This window comes from Calliopsis andreniformis, chromosome 6 (genome assembly GCF_051401765.1).
Source record: "Calliopsis andreniformis isolate RMS-2024a chromosome 6, iyCalAndr_principal, whole genome shotgun sequence".
In the NCBI taxonomy this organism is placed as follows: Eukaryota; Metazoa; Arthropoda; class Insecta; order Hymenoptera; family Andrenidae; genus Calliopsis; species Calliopsis andreniformis.
The window spans coordinates 23,326,618-23,330,753 of NC_135067.1; the positions used below are offsets into that span (position 1 = coordinate 23,326,618).

The 4,136-nt window shown below is 35.9% G+C and overlaps 1 protein-coding gene across 2 annotated transcripts; it reads right to left on the bottom strand.

Annotated features, from left to right (window-relative positions):
• Positions 1–665: 665 nt before the first annotated feature.
• LOC143181262 (solute carrier family 41 member 1-like) lies at positions 666–4,047 on the bottom strand. Of its 2 annotated transcripts, none has more exons than XM_076381657.1 (7): positions 3,908–4,047; positions 2,499–2,923; positions 1,903–2,374; positions 1,646–1,793; positions 1,372–1,574; positions 1,146–1,294; positions 666–1,025 (listed from the first exon to the last, which is right to left on the bottom strand). In XM_076381657.1, exons 2-7 carry the CDS (start codon positions 2,877–2,879, stop codon positions 840–842), a joined length of 1,539 nt encoding a protein of 512 aa, XP_076237772.1. In that variant the 5' UTR covers positions 2,880–2,923; positions 3,908–4,047; the 3' UTR covers positions 666–839. The 2 variants fall into 2 exon arrangements, with proteins under 2 accessions (XP_076237772.1, XP_076237771.1); XM_076381656.1 differs by lacking the exon at positions 3,908–4,047 and adding an exon at positions 3,247–3,339.
• Between the last annotated feature and the right edge of the window lie 89 nt (positions 4,048–4,136).

A 4,136-nucleotide genomic window follows, 5' to 3' on the forward strand; every position in this document is an offset into this window, starting at 1 on the left:
ATTCATTCATTCTTTGCATTGTTTTCAAAATTAAAATACAATAGATGATGGATAAACTCAACGCACTGTTATGCGAGTTCTAGAATAAACATACATGTGCACAAAAAAAGTATTAATAATGCCACAGTTGTCAAATTTATTTCGATCAGTAAAGTGAAATTTCGTTAAAAAATATCTAAGCTTGTTAGGTTAATCGTCGTATTGTTAGACTTATTTATGTATGTATCTTGATATTCTGAGCAAAATGAGCAGCTTCACCTATGACTTTATGTACATTTTTACAACGTATTTTTCAGAAAAAGTATATGCTTACTTTTACAGTTGTACGCACACGTACACAGATGGGCTAGATTAGAAGATGACGCGATCAAATCTCATTCGATCATACATGCCCAATTCTCACACACACACCCGAGCGCGCGCACTCTTTCTCTCTACACGCACAGATACAGCTTCCGTACAAGAATAGATTAACAATCAATAAAGGAACTATTTTAAAACGAACTTATTCGTTTAGCTGTAAACTACTTTGCCTTTTCGAGAAGAAAAGAGGATGATACAGGGAGACGAAAATAAGGAAGAGAAAGAAAAGAAACTTAAACAGAACACAGAGCGAATCTAAACGTACAACAAATGACTGAATGAACTCTAAAGTCAAATTGCGATCCTGCATGCATGGATAAAATTTTTTTCAAATTCGAAAACAATACATAAATGTTACGCCAAATAGTAAAGAAAATCTCTAACAGAAGGTATTGTATGCGTCTCAAATAAATACTCTGATATAATTGTATCGGACGAGCTTCGATCGTATTTGATCGATAACAGTTTCAGAGACGTTAATCACCCACATCTGAATCTCCATCACCTATGGCATAAAGTATGTGAAACGTGATTCCCAGTAATGCTGTTCCTATTAAATCACCTGCTGCTGTCAAGTATGGAATCGCGGAACTGTCTGGATCCATTCCCCGTCTCCACATCCAAACGACCATCAACTGAGCGATGTATAACAATAAAATCACCTAAATGATTGAGCGAAAACGTGAATTTGACGATTGAATCGTTTAACATAGTCTGCATTACATGCGTATTATAATTCTATACATGTATAATTGTACATATAGGAACGTGTAACCGAATACCTGCAGTAAAGTGGCAGTCAAATAGAAGATAACAAATATAAGAGTGAAAGAAGTATGCCCAGCTTGGAGGTAACTGATAGTATAACCGAATATTAGATGGCCAGGTATCACCATTGTCAATAGAACTCTAGCAGTTCTTGCGTGCCCACCTAGAAATTTACCGAACCAATATCTCGAGAAGTAGTTCTCGTAATGTACAATCTTTAAACGTACTTAATTAATTTACCTTTGCTGAAAAATGCGTAGTACGGACTGAAACGAATAGCTGGTACTTGTTGGATATCGGATCGTCGACCTTTATGCAACGACGTCGATATTCTACTAGCTTGAACGGCGACCAAGTTACCGCCAACGCCATTTATCACCAATTGAAATACAGCTATACCTTTATAACTAGATATCGTGTAGTCTAATATTAGACCACCCACACTAAAATCGAATTAAACGAATAGAATAAAACTTTGTTTCTGGACAAAAGATGCGAAAGAAATGAAAAGAACCTGCTAATTAGCATTGCACATATTACAGGTGCCCAACCATAATCTAATATTTCCTTGGTAAACGGATTTTTTGATGCAATATAACCCCAGAACGGAGTAGAAAACATATGAAATGCTATCAATGTTGGAGCTATCCATGGTGCATAATCTGCAACAATGACATACAAACTATGAACAAGTAGTATACATTTGATCGATGATATTATACTTGATGAAGAACTTTGGTTTTCAAACAAATTATTATCTTGTATGTTTACCTATTGCTCTGTAGAGAAGAGACGATATCCCTGAAAGTAATGCTAACGTAGTTAAATCCCCCAGGGATGCTGCAATTGGTGTGGCTACATTATCTGGATTAATGTTTATCCGTTTGGATATTAATATAACAGCAACCATTATTAAACCTAATAAAAAACTAGCTATTGATGCTGTGCCTAAAGCACTTGCGCAAAGTAAGAGTGCATGGCTAATATCGAACTGAGCTTCTGGAATCCAACCCAATATAACAGCTGCTAAAGAGGCCAATAAGCCTACAATTATAGCTTGACATTGAATCAACGCAAGATTCCCAACAATTAGGCTCCATTGCTGCTTTTTTACATCCATGTGCCCAAGATTGGCATGTGTCGAAAGACGAGAAGCCAACGTCATTTCTAAATTACCTTTTAAACCAAGTAATGCTGGTACCAATATGTATACTTCAGATACCACTTGATACACTGGCCAATGCTATAACAGAAAATTGGAGAAACTCTGTACTTTATGATATTCTAACGATATCAATCGTTAACGTAACGATAACAATCTCTTGTATTCCAATACTACTTCTATTAAATTTGAAGTTTGCAAATACCTGTACAACATCCAGTAATAAACTAGCAGCAACCATACCGAAACCAGCCAACAGAAAAGGTATAAACATTTGTATGAATATGGACCAAACATTCTCATCTTCAATCTGTTTGTACTGATCATTCAATATAATGGATTTCTTTGCATCATTGCTGATACATTGGCGCACGATTGGTGATGGTATGAGTCGCTGCGCGCGTTCACAATCGCTCTCTGTTTCTTCGTCAGATTTTGCTTCCGATTCCGTAATCATATCGGTAATACTAGATCCGAGAGATTCATCGCTGCCTAATTCCACCATTTCCCCAGCGGACAATATTTTTCTTATTTTTCTTATTTTTCTGTGGCGAACTTTTATTTCTATGTTAACATTTTCACTCATTGTCGCCAAATCACATTCCAAACAATTTAATCGACTGCGAAAGACTGTAACAGAAAAGACAGTTTGTGACTATTCTCCTAAATTTTGATAAGGATCCTCGCTTCGTATCATATTAAAACGCAACCGCTGTCCAATTTCTTTTCGACAAGCGCTATCGCGTTCGTATCTTCATCCCTGATAATTGCTTTTTTTTTCATCGTGTATAAATTAAGAATGTTACTTGGTAAAAGATTTCATTTTTTTCATCATCCTACAGTTTCTTTCTCGAGCGTCTTTTATTCTATCAGTTTGATTATTAAACAAATTGCAGTATCAGGCATGGTAAAGCATCTTGCTTTCCTACTGCTCGCACCTTGTATGTACTTACATGGGTACATATGTACATTGAGCATTGTACAATGCCCACTTGTATGCACACTGGGCATCATCCAATCATTTCCAATTGGTTCATTCAATGCAGGTACAATTAAGTTAGAAAGGTGAAGAAAATGTAAGAAATGGAAAAAAGTGAATCGCTAAAACAACAGAACTACTAGAACTAATGAATAAATATGTACAATGGGCATAATTATTGTACAGGTACGAAAATGGAATTGCTAGAAATTGAATTGTTTCGAATTAATGAACACGGTGAAACGATTGACGCGTTATCACTTGTACATCGGGACACAATAATGATAGAAAAAGCTAATTCAACAATAATAAGTTTGAAAATTGAATAATATGTTGTATGTTTGCTGGATTAGAAGATATAAAAAAACTGCATATCGAGGGAAATTCGATCAAAAGAAGGATCTATTTGCAGGTTATGAAGTATCGCAACAAATCGCGATTGTTTCGTAATCACATAACCTAATAACCTTTTTCCAATGTAGAATATTCGACATTGGCGAAAGAACTGCGTTACCGATTAATACGATTTTACGAAAAATTTGCTCGATGCAGTCCAACAAAATATCACATATGTATTGTCAAAACGGTGGAATATTTGTACGCCGACAACCTAACCTCTATACTGTTAAACCTACCTTAAAATATGACGATTCGTCTCCATGTCCTTTTTGTAAATGTATTTACCATCTAGAGGTTTTTTATTGTCACCAAGAGAGAAACGTTTGTTTTAAATAGAGTGAAAGAAGGAGGAGGTAGCAGAAACGGTCGATCATGATCGTTTGAAGGAGGCAATGTTGCACCGTTTGCATACTACGAAGGCGTTATGCCGACAAGTCAGGGAAGATGGATTTAGATTGAAACTTC